Here is a 20,702-nt window from a genome sequence, read left to right on the forward strand (position 1 = left end):
AGCAGCAGAGAAATGGGGCACACTTGTCCCTGAAAAGTTTCCTTTTTCTTTTTTAAGAAGATGATGGGCAGTATTATAGCACATGTGAATGCTGCTGGAGAAGCTGGTGATCATGGGGGTTGGTGGGGGGTATTAGGGGAGTATTTCCAAGGAAAAGACTAAAGCCATTTTCCTGTTTTTCCATGGCTGCTTGTTTGTGTATTGCATTGGCTCAGTTCAGCCATGTTCTCAGGTAGAGCCATGCACTGTGAGCCCTTCAAGAGGATTATGTTCAAAATCATCTCTAATAGGTTGAGTGAGTTTAAATCCAGATGCTTGAGATCACTACCCTAATAAACACCTCTTTCTGTCAGGATTGCTAGATTTGGCTACATTTTATAGAGAAAATCGTTTGAAAAAACTCTGCCAACAGACAATCAAGCAAGGAATTTGTGAGGAGAACGCCATTGCACTGCTCTCAGCTGCCGTGAAGTATGATGCTCAGGTAAGAAGAGCATTCTTTCAATGAGCTCACTTTTTGGAAGAAACAGTTGGCTGTTTACTTGATGCCTTAAACTAAAAGTCTAGTTAATTGAAAATTTAAACAAAGTGTCAGAAAAAAATATAAAGGAATGTTTACATGGTTTATTTCTGAGCTCTCTACCATGTTCCATGTCTATATTTCTGGTTTTGTGCTGGCAACATACTGTTTGGATGACTGTAGCTTTGTAGTATAGTTTGAAGCCAGAGAGTCTGATTCTTGCAGCTCCATTTTTCTTTCTGAAGGTTGCTTTGGCTATTTGGGATCTTCTGTGTTTCCATACAAATTTTAAAATTTGTTGTTTCAGTTTTGTGGAAAATGGCATGGGTAATTTGATAGGGATTGTGTTGAATCTGTAGATTGCCTTGTGTGGTATAGTCATTTTGACAATATTGATTCTTCCAATCCAAGAGCATTGTATATCTTTCCATCTATTTGTGTCATTTTTGATTTCTTTCATCAACATCTTATGGTTTTCAGAGTACAGGTATTTTGTGTCTTTAGGTAGGTTTATTACCAGGTATTTTATTTGATGTGTTGGTAAATGGGATTGTTTCCCTAATTTCTTTGCTATCTTTCATTGTTAGTAAATAGAAATACAGTAGATTTCTGTGTATTAATTTTGTATCCCTAATTCATTGATGAGCTCTAGTAGTTTTCTGATTGCATCTTTAGGATTTTCTGTGTATAGTGAGTGTCATGTCATCTGCGCACAGTGACAGTTTTACTTCTTTTCCAATTTGGATTCCTTTTAATTACTTTTATTTCTCTGATTGCTGTGGCTATGACTTCCAAAACCATGTTGAATAAAAATGGAGAGAGTGGATGTCCTTGTCTTATTCCTGATGTTAGAGGAAATACTTTCAGCTTCTCACTGTTGACTATGATGTTAGCTGTGGGTTTGTCTGGCTAAAGATTTATCAGTTGAAGAACCAGATTTTAGTTTCATTGATCTTTTCTGTTGTTTTCTTTGTCTTCATTTATTTCTGCTCTGGTCTGAGTTCTTTCATTCTGATAACTTCAGGGTTTGTTTATTCTTCTTTCTCTAGTCGTTTTGTTATAAAATTAGGTTGTTTGAGATTTTTCTTGTTTCCTGAGGTAAGATTGTATTGCTATAAACCTCCTCCTTGGAACTGCTTTTGCTGCATCCCCTAGGTTTTAGATTGTCATGTTTTCATTTTCGTTTGTGTCTAGGTATTCTTTTTTTTTTTTTTTTTTTTTTTTTTAGGGCTGCATCTGTGTCATATGCAGATTCCCCAGCTAGGGGTCAAATCGGAGCTGTCACCACCGGCCTACATCACAGCCACAGCAATGCCAGCATCTGCAACCTAACACTATAGCTCACGGCAGTGCCAGATCATTAACCCACTGAGTGAGGACAGGGATCGAACCTGCATCCTACTAGTCAGATTCATTTCCACTGAGCCACGGTGGGAACTCCTTGTCTAGGTATTCTTTGATTTCCTCTTTGATTTCTTCAGTGATCCATTGTTTAGTAACACATTGTTTAGCTTTCACGTCTTTGCGTTTTCTTAGAGTTTTTCTCTTGTGGTTGATTTCTCTGCTGTCTCATTCGGTCTTTCTCTGTGTGTGGTCTCTTGCCTTGTAGGCTGCAGGATTGTAGTTCCTCTTACTTCTGGCATCTGCCCCCATCTTGTTGTGGCTTTTTAGCCTTTGGCTATAGAGTATCTTTTTTGGTAGGTTCCAGTCTTTTTTGTCTCTGGTTGTTCAGCTGTGAGTTGTGATTTTGGTATTTTCATGAGAGGAGGTGACCTCAAGTCCTTCTGTTCCACCACCTTGTCTCCCTCCTCCGCTTTCAAGTTTTTATAAATAAAGAACACTGTATTTGCTTTGACTAGTATTGTGACTTGCTAACTCTAATAAGCAAAAAAATGGGCTTTTTCAGCAAATTGTTCCTCATGCTTGACCACACTTAGTATGTAATTAATACAAGCCAGGGATTATTTGAAGCACAGTTCATGTCATTTAATTCTCAGAAGAACCTTATGAAAATAATAGGCATTATTATTATTCATTCTCATTTATGAATGAGGAAGCCGAAGCTCAGAAAGATTAGGTAAATTCTCAATCAGCTAGTAATTGTAAAGGCGGAATGCAATGCAAGGTTTCAAACGCACACATTTAACTACAATTGTCTATTGCCCCCATATTTTAAAATCAGCAGTGTTTATTCTTTGGATCAGAATATAAATCAATCAATCAGTCAGTCAATCCCCTGAGTGCCTGTTAAATGCCTGACACTGTTCTAGGCACTAAAGATGCAGCAAGTGAACAAAAACAGGCCAAAACCTCTGCCCTCATGGAACTTTCTGGTGTGGGCAATAGCTAAATGAATGCAGTGTGTGATCTATAAAGATGAAGTTGAGAAGGGCAGTGGGGAGGCTAGGCTGAGATCAAGGCTGATGTTTTAACTCATGGTCAGGGAAGGAAGGACGGTCTTCCTGAGGAGGAGACCGGAGCAAAGACTTGAAGGGGGCGTGGAGGGAGCCGGGCCAAGAGGCCAGTGTAGCCCAGGATCTGATGCGCATCAGAGCCTCGGCAGGCTGGCTTCACTTTAGCTCTCCTTTTTCTGAAGCCAGGCATGTATCCAGCTACCTTATTTCTCATTCTCAAGTCTGCAGATCTAATCAAAAAAATCGCTGCAAGGCTATTTTTGGGGCTGGCCAGAGACCACCAGTCTGTGTGGAGTTTCTCTTCGGAGAGAAAAGGCCGTAATTTCTTCAAACCATCTTGCCACTTCAGAATATTGAATCTCTGTGTGATTCTGCTGAAATCTAACCATCCCATCCTTTGACTTCTTGTAAAGGAAAAAGAGCAGTGGCTGTTAATGACTTCAGGGAAGAATTTCCCAGGATTACTGTTTTTCATGGCTTAAGCTTTTCTCATAGGCTCTTTACAGGTAGAACCATTTAAGCCCCTGGAAGAATATAAGAGGTGAGCATTGGGCTCAACAGAAAGAAAACTATTTAATCAGTTGACTCCATGCATTCATGCAATAAATATTAAACAGTGAAGCAAAAAAGAGGAGTGTCAGTCTGAACAAATATGGAAACTGGAATGAACTGTATAAATATTGTCACTGGAAAAAGGTACAGAATTCATACACATAGGTGCCTGTTTCTGGGAAGAAAGAGTCTCATTTTTTGCATTGGTTAGTGTGGAGGAACTTGAATGTTTTACTCTGTTTAAATTGTTCCAAGCAGAGATCCGTATTAGCTATATTTTTACACAACTTTTTTTTTTTTTTTTTTAATGAGTTGCAACGCTTATTTCAGATTCTCTTTTGGGTTTTTGGGGTTTTTTGTTTGTTTGTTTGTTTGGTATTTCTTTGTATTCCCAGGCAGTATATGGGAATTCCTGGGCCAGGGATTGAACCTACACCACACAGCAGCAACCAGAGCCACAGCAGTGAGAATGCAAGAGCCTCAACCCACTAGGCCATCAGAGAACTCCCTACACAACTATTCTTGAGGCATTGCTGTCCCAACACTTCTTCCTATTGGTCATCAAGTCCTTTTTCCTTGCCTATGTGTTTTTGGAATTTTGATACTACACTGCATTGAATTGGGATTATATGATTTTGTTAAAACATTTTTGTTGTCGTTCCTAGGACTTAGAAGAATTCTGCTTCAGATTTTGCGTAAACCATTTGACTGTAGTGACACAGACGTCAGGCTTTGCAGAAATGGACCATGATCTCTTGAAGAACTTTATCAGCAAAGCAAGCAGAGTTGGAGCCTTTAAAAACTGATCCTCATCTGCATTTTAAGATTTTCATTTTCCCTGAAAAAAGCAGAGGATAACTTCTTTTTAATGGTATTTACAATGAGTTACATTTGGCTGAATACCCATGTTCTGCTGAATGGAGGATGGTGGTCAGTCCTCCCCATCTTTTGAAATCCAGTCTTTCTAGAAGGCATTAAATGCTCTGAACAGATATGACTGAGCTCAAGGGAAGAAATGTAAATGTCTTAATTTACCATTTCCTCTTTCAAGTTGCCGAGTCGGAGGTGTTTGGTACATGGGTTCCGGCCCAATTCCTACAGTCAGCAGGCTGATGCCGCACAGAGAGCTTGATGCTCGATGGGGAATGCTGTCGTACCACACTTGCAGCATCCAGCTCAGTGCCTTGCGTATAGTAGGCACTCACCTTACTATAAATCTTGAGCACGCCCTGAGAACAGCTTTACTTGTGGGACACAGGATGAAGGAATAAGTTCCACAAAAGACATTTTAAACAACTGAGACTCGGCGTTCCCGTTGTGGTGCAGTGGTTAACGAATCTGACTAGGAACCATGAGGTTGCGGGTTCGGTCCCTGCCCTTGCTCAGTGGGTTAAGGATCTGGCATTGCCGTGAGCTGTGGTGTAGGTTGCAGACACGACTCGGATCCAGCGTTGCTGTGGCTCTGGCGTAGGCCGGTGGCTACAGCTCTGATTTGACCCCTAGCCTAGGAACCTCCATATGCTGCAGGAGCAGCCCAAGAAATGGCAAAAAGACAAAAGAACAAACAAACAAACAAAAAAAACGGAGACTCAAACACTTCTGGTAAATCATTCTGAGAAATAGTGGCTAATTTGGAGCATTAATTAGAATTCACAAAAGGCCTTGCCAATTAAATTGTTCAAGACCCAAGGGCTCATTTCAGTTCTCTGCTCTGAGTCATTAATTTCTCATAAGGGATTATTGAATATGAAGTCCTGTCTTAGAATGAATGTTATTTCTGGGCTCATCTGCCTTACATAATTACATGTCTTTTGTGTTGAGATTTCCCTCTATAAGTAAAAATGATTTTGTGTTTTTCTTGTGGTTGACTTTTGTGTGAGTATAAAATAGATCTCTTAACTTGGCATAGTGTAATTATAAAGTACTAGCTGAAAAGGAACTAATATTTACATTTCATGAGCAGCACTGGTTAAGAATGAGCTAAATGTGTACTTTTTAGATCAAGTTACCCAACTGCTAATGAGAAACTGGAACAGGATGTGGGAGGCAGCTCAGTGTCTCCTATTGTGTATTGCACAGTATGATACCATGTAAATAAAACGCTTTTAAAATTAGAAAATTTGTTTTGACACTAAACTGTTTGATAATAAAGTGCTTATTTGCTGATAATAGAATAAATGTGTGCATTATTAATTCTTAAGAAGCAGCAAGATTCTGTCAACCCCTGTGTCCCTTAGATTTACACAGATCCTTTGCTACAAGCTTGCTTGCTTGCTTATTTACATATGTATGTATGTCTTTTTAGGGCCACACATGCAGCATATGGAGGTTCCCAGGCTAGGATTCGAATCAGAGCTGCAGCTGCCGGCCGATACCATGGCCACAGCAACGCTGGATCCAAGCTGCATCTATGACCTGCACCACAGCTCAAGGCACCGCCGGGTCGTTAACCCACTCAGTGAGGCCAAGTATTGAACTTGTGTCCTCATGGATACTAGTCAGATTCGTTTCCGCTGAGCCACGGCAGGAACTCCATAAAAGCTTTTTTAAAGCAGTTACTCAGATGAGGCATCATAGCAAAGCCCATCCTAAAACTTTATAAGCTACTTCTAAATAACTTAATTACTCTTCATATGCTTGTCTGTGACTGTTCTTTAATGGTGAGGTCACTTTGGGATCCTAGTTTCTGTTCATCCATTTTTGCAGATCTTGTCTGGTAGAGACAAAGTGGTCTGGATGCCTCTAGTTTTGGTTTTGGGGTTTTTTTGTTTGTTTGTTTTTGGTTTTGTTTTTTTTGTCTTTTTAGGGCTGCACCTGCGGCCTATGGAGGTTCCCAGGCGAGGGGTCGGAATCAGAGCCGCAACTGCCGGCCTACATCACAGCCACAGCAACGCCAGATCCAAGCCACGTTTGTGACTTACACACCACAGCTCACAGCAACGCTGGACGCTTAACCCACTGAGTGAGGCCAGGGATCAAACCCACATCCTCATGGATTCCAGTCAGGTTTGTAACCGCTGAGCCACAGCAGGAACTCCCTGGATGCCTCTGGTTCGAAATCAGAATCCCGTTTTGGAATAATACCGTGTGTGTTATTTTAAAACTGCCTTACACCATTTGTTTTCATTTTTTGCTTGACCTGCCATTCTGTCCAGCAGAGAAACACTGAGACCTGGGTCTTTGAAGTCGCCATCGGCTCTCACAGCCAGACACCCACAGGCTTCACTCCTGACTCTTGCTCCTCACCCCCAAGCTTGCTGCCACCGAGCAAAGCCTTGACAGCCGCCCGTGTCTCCCCAGACCGTCTCTTCCTCCTCCTCACCCTTCTCAGACAGGGTCTTCTAAAGTTCCTCGGTGCCTTTTTTCTTTTATGAACTCATTTAATGTAAAAACTGGAAAACTCAAAGGGAACAGGTAAGTTTTTTAGGAATAAAAAACGGATTATCCCTCACGAAACTGCACGGTGGGTCACCGCACTGCCAGAACGCGTGCTGGTGGGAAGGGTGGATGGAGCTTTCCTCTCAGCTTTGTCATGTGTAGGTTGCAGTGTTCTGCAGCTCAGTGCTGCTCATCTCTGGGCACAATAGAATCATCTGTGAAACTTTGGCAATGTATAGATTCAAAGATTCTAACTCAGTATGTTTAAGGAGCTCCACAGGCAATTTTGATATTCAGCCAAGGATGAGAATCACTGGTTTATAGCCTTTAAAACCCGGGATGCCAAACAATAAGGGCGGCCTGATTTTAGACCAGTTGGAGATGACAGATAAGTCCTGTGGTTACATCTCTGGAAAACGACGCTTTCTCTCGTCTTTGAAGATGGGCTGGCCATCGGTGCTCCTGTGTAAAGGATAATGCACTGGATTTCCTTCATTCCTTTTTAACAGACGAGGGTTTGGAGAGCACAGACACGGCTGTTCCGTTTGGGATATGTGAGAGGGAAGTCCAGTTTCACAATGACTACATCAGAAAGCGGCTGATCCGTAAGTTCATCCTACATTTTCCATTCTTAAGTTTTGTTTCCTCTCTGCTTATTCAAGAAGTTCTGTGTTTTCAGTGCTTCCAAAATAATTTCACCCTAACTTACACAAAGGTTTAGATTTTACAGGAATAACGAAAAAGAAGCATCCTCATCTGCTGATAAAAGTTTGTGAAGGTACCTACCATTCTCTGCTCTTTAAAAGGTAAAGGTTTGGCGTTCCCACTGTGGCGCAGGGGGTTAAGAATCTGGCTGCAATGGCTTGGGTTGCTGGGGAGGCGCAGCTTCAGTCAGCCCAGCGCAGTGGCTTGAAGGACCCAGCACTACTGACCCAGCTTGGATTCAGTCCCTGGCCTGGGAACTTTCATATGCACAAAGTCCTACTGTGTAGCACAGGGAACTATATTCGGTACCCTGTGATGAACCATATGGAAAGGAATATGAAAACGAATGTATATGCATGTGTAGCTGAGTCACTCTGCTGTGTAGCAGAAATGAGCAGCACCACATGGTAATCAACTATACAAAGCAGAGGTTAATTTGTCCTTTATCTGAGACCGGAAGAAACTGCCAGTCATTCTAGACCATAACCTGCTGAGTTTTATTTAATTGCTCACTCCCACCCCACCTGCAGGACCTTGTTCAAGCCTTTTCCTGCCAACACCCCCTCCTCCCTGCTGTGTCCTTCCCCCCAGAACCTAGTGCAGTCCGAGTACTGGGAAGTCCTCATTGATGGATGCATTCTGTCTCTTTCCCTGAAGCTAGAATTAGAACGTTAAGTTCCACAGAGAGGGGGATCCTAGTTTTATGTATTCATTGTTGTATCAGCTGCATTGAGAAAACTGTGCCTGAAATATGGGATGCATTCAGTACATGACATTTTTGAAGAGGAAGAGAATATTGTTTGTTTCCACCTAATTGGAAAACTTATGGACCCCCCCCCCCACCTTGTTTTTTTTTTTCCTCCCTACATATGGGCTTCTAGATATTAGAGCTACAGTTGTAGGTAAAACCAGCCAGGATGATGCCGGGATGGGTGACCAAGCAGTAGGCAAGCCAGGTAAGGCAATTTCTCATGGTGACAAATGCTGTTACACTTTGGAAGGAGAGTGGCACAGTACAGAGTAAGTAAGGACTTTAGCTTGGGTGTCAAGATAGGCCTCTGGGCTGAGCCCTGAAAGATAAGAAACCAGCTATGCAGATTTCTGGGGGAAGAGCCATTGACAGAAGGAAAAGCAAACACTAAGCCTGAGGTAAGGATGGGCTTGGCGTCCTAAGGAAAAAAAGCCAGCAGGGAGATGGGACTGAGAAGGTAGGGGCCTCTGCCCAGGCCAGATGGGGAGTGTGACTACTTCCAGGAGAGAAGCAAGGTCAACCAATTTACATTTTAAAGGGCTCATCCTCACCCTTGAAGGAGAGCAAAGGTAAGGGGCTAAGAGGGAAGTGGAGACCTGTTAGAAGTCTTTGTCTTTTTAAGGCTGCACCTAAGCCACATGGAGGTTCCCAGGCTAGGGGTCGAATCGGAGCTGCAGTCCCCAGGCCTACGCCACAGCAACTCGGGATCTGAGCCGTGTCTGTGACCCACACCACAGCTCGCAGCAATGCCGGATCCTTAACCCACTGAGCGAGGCCAGGGATCGAACCCGTGACCTCATGGTTTCTAGTCGGATTCGTTTCTGCTGCACCATGACAGGAACTCTGAGACCTGTTAGAAGTCTTTACAGCCGTCCAGACAAGCTCTAATAGATGACTCTAGATTTTTCAACTAAGTGTTGAGTAAAATGGGGGAAGATTAGTATAGAAACAAGGTATTTTTGCTTGTTTGATTCTGGTTTATATTTTGAGAAGTTGGGCAAGCGGAAGGGTAGAAATCAAGACTTCTATTAGCTATGAGAGTTGTGAGGTCAGAGCAGGAGAAATAAATTTGGGAGTCATCAGTATATAAAGCCCATTCAAGGCTAAGAATAGATGAAATGCTAGGAGAGAACTGAGATTTAGAAGAGAATGTTGGCGTTCCCTGGTGGCACTGCAGGTTAAGCACCCGGCACTGTCACTGCAGTGGCTGGGATCACCGCTATTGCGCTGGTTGGATCCCTGGCCTGGGAACTCAGGCGTGCTGCGGGCACCACCAAAATAAATAAAAATAATTTTTAAAATGGAGAGAATGTTAGTGCACGTAATACAGAGACCACATCAGGCTATTAAGACTCGTGGCTAATTTATTTAAAAATAGACAAACTATTGTAGAAAATAACATAGCAATTTTAAATGTACAGTTTTAACCAATACAAAAAGCAATAAAGCAATATCTGAAGCTTTATTTAAGAAATCTCAATACACGATCTTTGAAGTTCCTAAAATTCTGACACTAACTCTAACATGAACTTATTAGCAAAAGACCTAGAAATGTGGTAAGCCCTGGACATAAAAGCAAACTGATGTATATGATATTCATGCAAAAATGAATGAGGAAATGGGACAAAGCTTTCTAGTGCCTTCGTTATCAAGATAACTGCCAAAAAATAAGTTTGCAACTTAAGTCAGCACAAAATAAAATTTTGTTTTCTAACAAATAAGATCAGATTTCTTTTTTAAAAGACCTCTGAGTTTAGACAAGGTGATTTTCCTAAAAGCTAGTAAATGCTACCTTAAATACTACCTATTTTAAATTATACCATCTCTAAATAAGTTAATCACACAAGACAGTTTAAATACACCTTTAGGTGTCGGGGGGAAGCGCCTCTTTTTCTAATGTAGCTGTTTTAATTTTTTGCACAAAATCAGGAACATTAAATGTTTAACTCAAAGACATTTGATTACCTGCAACTTTGGACTAGGAATAATGTGGCTTTGAATGTGCCAGTGTAAGACCATGTTGAATTAAAAAAAAAAAAAAAACTGCCAGTTCAAAAGATACATGGAAGACATGTACCATTCCAGAGAAAACACACCCTCTTCCCAAATTTAGGAGGGCAGAATAACTGCTGAGATGCAATCAGGTAACTCTTTAAGAAAGAAAAATTAAGGCTCCCATAGTCAACAGTCTGTGGAATAAAACTATTTTGTATCTTGATTCTTCAGGACCCAGAAACAGCAGAAAGTGCATTTGGGATGTACTGTATCAGGGTCCTTCCTCTATGGGCACAGCTCGAGCTCAAGACTTTACTGTCCAAGAACTAGATGGGTACTTTATGAATTGAGTGATCGGAATGGTATAAACAGCAAGAGTGCTATTGAATAACTATTTTAAAGCATGAGTTGGCTGAATTAAAGAATTAATAAATTCTTACACGTCCTGAGGTATGACATCTCTATCAGTAGTATGACAGTATCTCATTACTGTTTATACTTTGCTTTCTCGTTTTTTAAAACTAAAATTTATAAAAGAAACACACAGTACATCCTTTTAGTTTCCATTAGTAAACTAAAATCTAATGTGTAAAAAATTGATGTTTTTTTCTAGTTTCTAGCATCTGTTTTTCACAGAGGAGTTCAGGACCATTTGGGTAAATGAGGGGGAGGGCAGTCAGCCAAATTGCATTTGGAAGACAAGACGCATTTTCTAAGGGTGTTCATGTTAAATTAAAAAAATAAATATAAATAAAAATAATAGCAAACATCACAATCATGCCCTAGAAAAGACAAAGTACTCATCTAGGCATGGCTTGTGAGGACTCACTCCCAGGGGATCCGGCCACCATCTGTCAAGTGGAGCAATTCCACTCTGGAAATGGAAACATCTGTAGCTTTCACATGGCAGGATGTACACAAGATTTTCAATCTTGTACAACAAGGTATGTTCTAGTGACTACAATGCTGCAAGTGGCTTAGGAATCCCCCACACAAATACTCAACGTGCATCTACACATTTTATACACACACAGAGAGCCGAAGATATGTATTAAACGTGGCCGTAAACAGAATTGGGGAGAGTTCTGGAGTCAGATCTGTGGCAGACGGCGAAGCCGGAGGTGTACGGGCACCCCCCAAGATCGCAGGGCCCTCACTTTTCTTCCCTGTTCGAGGTATCCATGCTGTCATTCATTTTCTGCTTTTGCATTCGTGTTCGAGTAGATGCTACAAAAAGGAGGAAGAGATGTTAAAAGTGCTGACAGCGCGGGGTCGGTTGAGAAAAGGCTGCCACATACGTTATGTTCATGACAAGATTTCTAATTTTGTCTTCGTTATCATATATCCTTATCGGTAAATTTTTTCCAAGCATGTACCCCCAAAGTATGTATGTATATTTATGTATATGTACATAAATCTAAGGCACATGTAGCCCACGTGTTAAAAATCGATGAGATTAAGATAAATATTCTAGCATTTTCTTTATGTACACCAGAAGGTGGTCTTACACACACAGCTGTGCCCAGCTCTGTGGACCTCGGGTTCGAGAGAGCGCAGTTCAGTTTGGCACTTGAGCAGAACAAATCCTGAGCTGGTTCCGAATGAGCTAAGCTAAGCATTCCCTGGTGTGGGGGGAGGCGTTGCAGGTACTGCACACAGATCTGCTCACAGCTCCCTTAATTTCGACATGGACATTTTAAAAGTACATCATTAATGACAGCACAGACAAAACCAGAATGCTGCTTTTAAATTACTTTAAAATTCTTAACTTGATTTTAGAGGTGGCCAAGAGCTCCTCCTAAAGAAGCACGAAGAACATTCACCCTTGGGAAAGCAGGAAAACGGTGACGCCACGTCTGCCCTCCCGGCCCTGCCCCTTGGAGCAACCCAGCCCTGTGGGATGATCTTTTCCAAATGCAATTTTTTGAGGAAAGCTGAAGAGCAGCCTGGAGAATTCCTTCGCTTCATGGGTCAAAGCCCCTGCTGTCTCTCCCCGATTTTCCAGCTGCACAAAGGCCCTGAACTTGAGCCTGGCAGAGGGAATTCACCAGCACAGCTAAGTGTGTCACTGGGAAATGTACTGACTGCAACAACTGAACCCTTCTATAAGAAAATATACATGTTTTTACAGCTTTCTGCTCATTTTCAAATGCATATTTGTGGGCTCCAAAACGCTTCCACATGTTTTTAAGGCCTGATCTTGGTTATAAGCTTCACCTCTCTTTTCATGTGCTTGGGGAAAGCTACAACTACTGGAAAGTTAAAACAGGCATATATCAGTTGATGTAAAATCCAAAAAGATTCATTTATAACCAAAACATTTAAACTTGTGGTATATTTAGTTTTAACAGTAATCTTCAAAATAATAAACATAGAAAAAATGGTTTAAAAAACCAAGAGTATTTTAAAAACTACTTCGTATTTTAAAGTTAGTATCTACAGAGAGGTACTGAAGGAAATCCCGTTTTTAAAAAGTCACATTTTAGTTGATATTGTCCGTATAGATATGTCCTATGACCTAGGAATGATAGTTTTAATTCTTATCATCTCCCCAATATACCTGTCTTCTTTCCAAGACCCGTCTGTTTCCTGTTAATGGAGCTGGCACCACATTATCAGGAAAGGTCACACTCGCCCTCGTGGCTACTGCTCGAAGACAGCGCCGGAGCCCTAAGTGCTCAGGGGCACCTTCATCCTTTCCTGAGTGAACCTTCCACCTACTCTGCGTGGGTTCATCTTTACAGTCTCAGAGGAGCTTAGAAGAGAATTCCATGTGCCTTAACATTCCAAACTTCTGTCGCTCTCTCTAACTGCGAAAATGACCTGGTGTTGCTTATCAAAATTCTGATTTCAGGTAATGGAAAACTTTTGTTTGCGATTAAGTTCTAAACTTGCAAATTAGGAAAGTTCAGTAATATCAAAAGAAAAGGTGATGTTTACATATGCTAGGTTTATAAGGTTTCCCCGACATCCAACACTCTTAGATAAGAGTTCCTCATTATGGTTCTGCCAGCCTAGAACATTTTCTGACCGCAGCCATTCAAGCTGAAGGTGTGGTTTCACTTCTTAGTCTTCCCACACAGTCGGTTCAAGGAAGGCTGCCTTGTGTCATACATTTCCTCCCCAGATGGCTGTAAATAACACATTCTTGACTGAATTGTATTTTAAATGCATGAACAAATCTGCTAATTGAAGGGGTCGTATAAATTTATTCTTTTGTAATATGAAAAGGCTTTCTGCAACAATTGTTCCTGTGCATTAGGTGAAATAAGTACTTACTCATTTCTGCCAGTTTCTGCTGAAATTTAGACTCTCCCGGGAGATGTTTACTGCAGATTTAAAACATGAAAAATATTTCATATGTATAAATGGAAAACTTAAATTTCCAATAACTATGGTGCTTTTGATAACTTTATGCCCTTATTTTAATTAGTATCTTTTAAGTTCAAAGGTTTATAAATCAAGCATCTAAAATATAAATATCACAAATTTCTGGGCCTACATATTTTTCAGTGGTTCTTATAAAACGGTATTTTTCAAGAGTAAGCATTTTAAAATCTGTTAGTAAAAACAATTTATTTTTTTAAAGCTGACAAAATGTTACCAATAGTTTTGTAGAAAATGATTGAGGTTTTTTTTTTCTTTTTTCTTTTTTGGCTGCCCTGAGGCATGTGGAGTTCCTGGGCAAGGGATCAGATCTGAGCTGCAGTTGCAACCCAAGCTGCAGCTGTGGCAATGCTGGATCCTCAACCCACTGTGCCGGGCTGAGGATTGAACCCACATCCCAGCGCTCCAGAGACACAGCCCCATCCTGTTGTGCCACAGCAGGAACTCCCATCAGATTTTTAACATCTGATATTTTCAGTGAATGTTGGTAGATTTCCATGGTGCTTTTTGCTTTGGGATGCAGCCATCCTTCCCAAATCGAGTTGGCACAAGGGGACCATGGAAGCCGGCAGCAGGGAACCGGGGCTTCTGCAGAGGACCCCTCAGCTCCCGGGAGACATTCTAAGACCACCACTACCTTCCATCTGCTTCATCTGCTCCTTCGATGTCAAAGCGAAGCTTTTTCAGAGGTTTAGGAGGGTTGCCTCCTTCAGCACTTCTTTTGAGCACACGGTCGCTATTACACACCATCTGATTTATTTTCTGGAACTTCTCCGAAGTCTACGAATTACAGAATTCTTTATTTTAAATCATTGAATGCCAGCATTTTGTAGTTAGCAACCCCTAATTGTAGTCTGAGGTGGGTCAAAAATCCGGGACAGGTAATATCTGCATTTTAATTTTCTGTTTTATTGGGCCAAATAAGAAATAGGTGCAATTACTCTGATTTTGAGATTTTTCCTAACTGCCCCTATTAAATACCCTCCTGTCTCCTCCCACACAGCAATTCCTCTTCCACCAACAACTCTGAAGTCCTATTTCCTCATTTTCAGACTTAATTACACGAACAACTAGGGTTACTTCTCACCATCAGTTAAAGCTGGAACAGCTTTAGGAACATTATCTTTGACAGATTCCTTTTAGAGCACAGCAGAGCCAGGGAGGGTGTCACAATCGCATGAGAGGTGTTCAGTGAATAATAATTTTGGACTCACTTCGTGGGTACCAGGTGGACAAGTCATGTGGCTTAGATATTGTAAACCATCACTGATACAGTATTTGCTGATATCCTAACTCATAAAGTTTTCAAAATATTAAATATCCCCCCAGAAACAAGCATTTGAGTCTATCCAGTATCCCTAGAGATGATGTCTCCTGAGCGGCATCCTGTACCAGCAAAGGAAATTTTGTAAGAAATACCAAACGGGGCTCAATGTCTTATTGGATCCAAAGGACAAACACATGAGAATGCTGTCTAATCGGCTGCAGAACCAGTGAGATGACTGCCGCAGTGATTAACATGTTTATTCTAACTCAACAATGAAGTCAGATTTTGTGGCAGAAATTAAATCTGACTTCACTGATTTGACAGTGAGGATTAGCTTTGCTAATTATGCTTCTTTTTCCAAAATTAATGCAAAAGCAGATTTTAATGGAAAACAAATTTAGAGCACATGTACGATACAACAGAAACTCAATCCTGTGCACCTGTTAAATTTATACATTTTTGTTATCAGCTTTAAAATGTGTAAATACATATAACACTTTTTCAATTCTTTCAGAGGTTATGGAAAGCAAACAAGTTGGAAGACCACTGCTCTATACTTATCCAGATCCAACACTATTTCTGTGGTCCCACATCTCCTTTGTGAAACGTGACAGCTGCAGCCTAAGCTGAGCTAAAGGCCACAGCACTGATGAGCTGCAACACACCTCTGAACACCTGGTCTTTCAGCATACAAATAGTTAACCTTCTCTAGTTGTTTCATTTGGGGCAGTGCGGTAGGCAGATGCCAGAGTGACTCTGGATAATCTTCATCTCCTAGTATTTACACCTTTGCGTGTTCCTCCTCTCCTGGAGTGTGGGCTGGCCCTAGTGTTGTCTTGCTTCTGACAAAATAACACAGCAAAATGATGGAAGGTCACTCCCAATATTACAAGACTGACTTCCACTGTGCCTGTTAGCTCCCTCTTTCCCTCCCTCCCTCCCTCTTGGAGTCCTTGCTGTGGGAGAAGCAAGCTGCTCTGCTGTGAGAGGCGAGACACCCCAGGGAGCAGCCCAGGAGAAGGGTTGGGCCAACGGCCTCTCACTGAGTCCGTCAGATTTCTCTTCCACATGAGCCTGGAAATAACTGCAGCTGCTGCTGACATGCTGACTGCAGCCCTGTCTTGAGAGACCCAAGAGCCAGCTATGCCAAGCCTGATGACTGACCCATGGAAACGGAGCCTAAGAAAGGTTTCTAGGTTAGCAAGTTCAGGGGTGATTTGTTTCGTAGCAATAAATAACAAATACAGGCAGAGGGGCGGGTGGTGTGAACCTAACAGTGACGCACACCGAGCCCAGGACTGCTGACCTAGTGAGGTTAAGGAAAGGCCACTAGAAGAGTGGGTTCCCAGACTAGAAGACCGGTTCAAAGCTTCACTTCCCTTGCATCCTTCTTGAACAAAGACCGCCACATACTCTACCACTTGTCCTGGGGTATGTAAGCAATTCCTAATCAATTTACCAAGGGAAGAGTAGCCTAGACGTCTGAGAGGAAGGACAAACAAAAGTGTGCATCTGTACAGACGGAGACCAGCAGGAAGGGACCGGCTGCTGACGTGTGGTGATTACATTTTGGAGTATCTTACTTCAAATCACTCACAATCAGTGAATTTCAAAGCTGTTTTTTAAACATTTCTTTGAGATAATACAATGCATATGTTTGTATGTATATATATATATATATATATACACACACATATAATCGCAAAGGAATGTTTAAAAGTTATAAAATTCACCAATTATATGATTTAAAATTAAATCTGATTGGAAAATAAAGCTTCTAAATTCTATGCAGCACGCTTGAATGAGATGCTTGAATAACAGCCTTTGTAAATTATAGAAATTTTCAATGTCTTCTATAGTTACAGTGCATGCTATTCTATTTCAAGAAAGAAAATACTCACCCCAAATGATTCACCAATTGATACTAAGATTCTGTCAAATTAATATAAAATACAAATTAGTAATGAAAATCATACACAACTGTGTAGAGATGAACACACACATCCTTCCGAACTATCAGGAATACCAAATGAAAGGTGTCCTCGACCCTAGAACTACTGATGAATCATACTCATTAGAGGCTTATTCTGGTAGTGTTGCCCTAGTCTACACTGAGCTGGTCTCTTGGATTCTGAAAGCAAGAACTGCATGTCTACAAGAACATATTCTGCCACTGTTCACATTTAAAGAGGGTAAAAGAAAAGTTTAAGTTTACTCACAATTTTTTTTTTTTTTGGTCTTTTTGCCATTTCTTGGGCCTCTCCCACGGCATATGGAGGTTCCCAGGCTAGGGGTCCAATCGGACCTGTAGCTGCCAGCCTACGCCAGAGCCACAGCAACTCGGGACCCGAGCCACGTCTGCGACCCACACCACAGCTCACGGCAACACCGGATCCTTAACCCACTGAGCAAGGTCAGGGGTTGAACCCGCAACCTCATGGTTCCTAGTCGGATTCCTTAACCACTGAGCCACGATGGGAACTCCTCACACTTAATTCTTAATCAAAGGGAAAGCTAACAATTAAAATTACTTTTACATTTTCTTATTAAAAATTCAAGTTCAACTGTCAAAAACTTCTAAGTGGTAAACAGAATTCTAATAGGATCTATACTGATATATGGTAAAGGCTGTATAACATATATTCTAGAATTGGAAATCTCTATTAGTCTGTTTGTCCTTGTTTAAACCATGTAATTTATGCTCCTGATAGTAAACTGAAGAACAGTATTAGCCTGACATAACCAAGATTTGATCATATGCACAGAAAACCAGGAGATAAATGGATTTCATTTGTCCTCCAATTCCTTGATAAGTGGCCATCACTCTATATATATTTGATTTACCCAAATATGCTGGATAAGCAGAGTGTTAAGATGCTCTCTTAAGGCCTGATCAATGACAGCAGGATTTTCAGAATGTGACTCTTTTGGTAAAGAACTCCGGAAGCAATTTCACTAAGATCAGCAAACAGCCATCATTATCAGCATAATATGGGTTAATTATCATCATTAAAACATTACCTAAGTATACATTTTAATGTGGCAGTGTACAAGTTAAACAGACGGTGTGGCATCTTAACAGCTTATAATGGAAGCTGCAGATATCAGTACACAGCTTCACTAAATAAACAAGATGGTACAGGGGCACACGAGGGCATTTTTATCATTTGCTGATTATTTTCTCCTTCCTCTTTTCCTGTAGTTTGAAATTTTTATGTGTGCATTACTTCTAAAATTGAATACATCACACACATCTTTTCCATAGGGTTAACCTATCCCCTTCTTGTTTGTTTTTCTTGCCCATTAAGTACAACTATTCGGGCTAACAATTTCTGAGATGAGGCTACATTAACTTTATTAGCTAATCTGCTGCCACTTTCTACAAATAAAGTCCATTTCAAATAGCCTATGATAACATATAATAAGTCAACTGAAGCACTTCAAAGCCAGAGAGCACTTGCTGTTGGATGTGGAAGATAATATAATGATTTGTAGTTGCACAGAACCTTTCATGTGAGAATTTAAAACAGCTTCACACTCATTTACCTGAGCCACTGCACCCTTCTCAAGTAGACAGAGACCTGCCCAAGGTAATAGAAGGAGGCCGTGGGCAGAATTAGGGACAAACTTCTAAAGACTTAATTTACAATCATCCACATTTAATGAGTCATCTACAGTTTTATAAGCAAGCTGAACAAGTCCACAGGAAAAGATTACAGGAAATCCAATGAACTCCAGAATAAAAATTCCTAACCAAAAGTAATCTACTTTGGTTAGCAGACTGACTACTCACAAAAGTATGAGAATGATTTGAAACTTATTATCAAACTGACCCTAGCAGCCAGGAAAGTTTATGACTAAATTTGCAAACCTGTCCTAACTAGATTACTTTTCTCCCCTCCCCCAAAATTCTTATTATATCACTTAATACAATTTAGGAAATGAGGGACTCAAGAGTCTAGCTTATTTATGAAGAAAGACTTATATTTTTATGCCTGGATCAAAATAAGTCCCTCTTACTCTTTACCATTTCCCTAAAAAGAAAACACAAACCTCGATCTTGGAGTCATTTTTGTTGGCGTTGGCAGGCCTTCTGAAATTTTATATGGATTCTTTAGGGGTGATATATAGATGTTCCCCCCAGGAATCCGTAAAGGTGAACTGGAAAACTTGTAAGGGCTCCGAGGAATGTGAGGAATTGGTGACAAAGTGGGGGGCTGGAGCAAAAACAAAAAAGGATATTATTTACTCTACATTTTAGTGAGAGCCACTGCTTTATAATTAGATTTCCCCAAACAAAGAATACTTTCAACATACCCTGGTGGAAGCATACTGCAAAATATTTGTTTTCAGTCTCTGCATGAAGACTGAATTATAGAATACGATAATAGAATCATACTCCTCTTCTCTGATCAAAACACGTTTGAATGTCTGAGGAAAAAGAGCAAAAACACTTGTTAAATGAATTTGGGGATTTATCTCTTTAGATTTTTTAGTTTAATAGTTTTTAACAGTAAAAATGCATATTTTACAGGAAACAACAACAATCTGAAAAGGCAATTTTAGGCTTGAATTATAGCTGCTCCACTAGAAGTGAAATGTCAAATATATACATACATACATATATATATATATATAAAACATATGGTTTCCGTATATGTGTGTAAAGGTTTATTACAAATATCCTGCTTATTGGCAGGGATATAGTATTCCTTCCTTACTTGATTACATCAATTTTGTTGTTAAAGTGTGTTAACTTTCCAATTCCATTTTAGTTACAACTAACCAATAATATAAAAGTAAAAAGTTGATCTGTGAATTTATATAATATGGTCAGAACATACTATTTAATTAATGACTGAACTTACCCATATTATAGATATTGATGTATCTAGAAAAGCCTTACCATAGAAAATTACCTACCTCCTGAACAGCATGAGGAAGATCTTTGTATGCTGTTACAATGATTTTGAATTTAAGGTCTATGTTCTTCACTTTGCATATGCCATACATGGAACACATCATAATCTAGTAAATACATGTGATGTAAAAATAGTCAGAATTTGTTATATGGTTATGCTCTAAAAAGCACTCCTTTATCTTTCTTTTAGTTTCAAAAAAAGAAATTTAATTTCCTACATGATTATCTTTTCCCATCCTGAGCTCAGTTTGAAAGTTCGCGAGAAAGTGTTTAATCCAAATCACGCTTAGCGAGCAAAATGCAAATAGCCAACACTAAATTATGCAGGACTGATCATCTGGTTTGTGAATAACCCTGTTTCTCAAAAGTCTCCCAGAAGAGAAAAGTACTAAGAATCAATTAACTGTGTAATTAGCACTTTAAAAAGCCAAGTGTGGAGTTCTCTGGTAGCCTAGCAGTTAAGGATTTAGCGTTGTCACTGCTACGGCTCTGGTTTGAACCATGGCCCAGGAACTTCTGCAAGCATGGCCAAAAAGAAAAAAAAAGCCAGGTGTAAAAGAGGTTCAAATCTCTGGATAAAAGAATTTTAACTACACTTGATGGTGCTGTCGGGGGGTGCAGTAACTGGAGCGGGGCAGGAGACAGTCTGCTGTATTACTGATAAAGTTTTGTTTCTTGATCTGGTTACACAGATGAGTTCAGTTGATGAATTTACATTAAGATGTATCCTTATGATATAGTGATTATTCTATAGGCATATGACATTTCAAGAAAAGGATGTTTTATCTTATTTCAGTATAGTTGATTAACGA

General features: G+C 40.4%; 2 protein-coding genes across 15 annotated transcripts in view; one reads left to right on the forward strand and one right to left on the reverse strand.

The window, feature by feature from the left end:
* Window positions 1–5,655, forward strand: part of RCBTB2 (RCC1 and BTB domain containing protein 2) — a 76,504-nt gene extending 70,849 nt beyond the window's left edge. For 11 of the 13 annotated variants that reach the window (XM_047755797.1, XM_047755795.1, XM_047755794.1 and 8 more), the window contains 2 exons: window positions 354–484; window positions 4,152–4,839. In XM_047755797.1, coding sequence (XP_047611753.1) covers window positions 354–484; window positions 4,152–4,292 — 272 coding nt within the window. In that variant the 3' untranslated portion in view covers window positions 4,293–4,839. Of the gene's footprint in view, window positions 1–353; window positions 485–4,151 lie in introns of those variants that run through there. The other 2 variants (XM_047755804.1, XR_007131388.1) reach the window with 2 other exon arrangements.
* A 4,011-nt stretch (window positions 5,656–9,666) lies between these two features.
* RB1 (RB transcriptional corepressor 1) overlaps window positions 9,667–20,702 on the reverse strand; it is a 131,925-nt gene continuing 120,889 nt past the window's right edge. For both annotated transcript variants that reach the window (XM_047756420.1, XM_047756421.1), the window contains exons 21-27: window positions 19,893–19,997; window positions 19,287–19,400; window positions 19,023–19,186; window positions 16,871–16,901; window positions 14,340–14,482; window positions 13,595–13,644; window positions 9,667–11,542 (exon numbers count right to left, since the gene is read on the reverse strand). In XM_047756420.1, coding sequence (XP_047612376.1) covers window positions 11,469–11,542; window positions 13,595–13,644; window positions 14,340–14,482; window positions 16,871–16,901; window positions 19,023–19,186; window positions 19,287–19,400; window positions 19,893–19,997 — 681 coding nt within the window. In that variant the 3' untranslated portion in view covers window positions 9,667–11,468. The remainder of the gene's footprint in view (window positions 11,543–13,594; window positions 13,645–14,339; window positions 14,483–16,870; window positions 16,902–19,022; window positions 19,187–19,286; window positions 19,401–19,892; window positions 19,998–20,702) is intronic.

Source organism: Phacochoerus africanus, chromosome 13 (assembly GCF_016906955.1).
Source record: "Phacochoerus africanus isolate WHEZ1 chromosome 13, ROS_Pafr_v1, whole genome shotgun sequence".
Taxonomy (NCBI): Eukaryota; Metazoa; Chordata; class Mammalia; order Artiodactyla; family Suidae; genus Phacochoerus; species Phacochoerus africanus.